This window comes from Mastomys coucha, unplaced genomic scaffold (assembly GCF_008632895.1).
Source record: "Mastomys coucha isolate ucsf_1 unplaced genomic scaffold, UCSF_Mcou_1 pScaffold18, whole genome shotgun sequence".
NCBI lineage: Eukaryota > Metazoa > Chordata > Mammalia > Rodentia > Muridae > Mastomys > Mastomys coucha.
Genome location: NW_022196900.1, coordinates 74116720 through 74117742, shown reverse-complemented (window position 1 = coordinate 74117742; position 1023 = coordinate 74116720). Strand labels below are relative to the sequence as shown.

The following is a 1023-nucleotide window of genomic DNA, read 5'->3' as shown; positions in this document are numbered from 1 at the left end:
GTCTGTTCAAGACAATGAAGAGGAGGAGATTGGGAATTTAGAACTTGCCTGGGATATGCTGGACTTAGCTAAGATCATTTTTAAGAGGTAAAAACTCTTGATGGGTTTTTTTGGGGGGGGGTTCATGTGGGAATTTGTGGTGGAAAATAGAAAGCAGTTTTAAGATTTGACAATTATTTTTAAGGCTTTACTAATCTTTCTTTTAGGCAAGAAACAAAAGAAGCCCAGCTTTATGCTGCACAAGCCCATCTTAAACTTGGAGAAGTTAGTGTTGAATCTGGTAATGCATTTTCCTTTATGCTGTCTCCTATTTTCCCCATGTCCACATTCTTCCCTCTTGTTTTCCTTAGAATAACTAACCTTGAACAACCAAAATTACAAAGGCAGGTTTTCCAGCCCTCTGCTGACTAAAAGAGAAATTTGTTAGCCATGAGCTATCTATATATAACAAAGTCCCATAGACAGAAAAGAATAGGAGGTCTGAGTTCCCAAGAGTGTCTAAGAGCAGTAAACAGCCTTGTAAATTATGTCTTGACAGTTGATCCAAGCACTCCGGAGGGGAAGTAGAGACTCCGGCCAGCCAGATCTATATAGTGAGACCCTGAACTGAATTTATGTTAAATGCTGTCCATATTGTTATTTCTTCATTTATCAGAGAATTATATTCAAGCTGTGGAGGAGTTTCAGGCTTGCCTAAGCCTGCAGGAACAATATTTGGAAGCTCACGACCGTCTCCTTGCAGAGACTCACTACCAGTTGGGTTTGGCCTATGGTTACAACTCTCAGTATGATGAGGCAGTAGCACAGTTTGGCAAATCTATTGAAGTCATTGAAAAGAGAATGGGTAAGTGAACAGCAATTACTTTATGTTTAGGTGATACCATGATTTTCACTGTAGGGGAAAAAGTGTTTTTTTGTTGTTGTTAGTGATTTAAAGCTGTTCTTTGTAGCTGTACTGCATGAACAGGTGAAGGAGGCAGAAGGATCATTTACTGAATATGAGAAAGAAATTGAGGAGCTGAA

General features: G+C 39.3%; 1 protein-coding gene across 1 annotated transcript in view; it reads left to right on the top strand.

Annotated features, from left to right (window-relative positions):
• The window catches only part of Nasp (nuclear autoantigenic sperm protein), a 25878-nt gene that overhangs the window by 21969 nt on the left and 2886 nt on the right, over positions 1–1023 (top strand). Inside the window, 4 exon segments of the mRNA XM_031378298.1 lie at positions 1–87; positions 207–280; positions 656–844; positions 951–1023. The exon segment at positions 951–1023 is cut by the window's right edge and continues 1 nt beyond it. Of these exon segments, the coding sequence (XP_031234158.1) occupies positions 1–87; positions 207–280; positions 656–844; positions 951–1023 (423 nt within the window).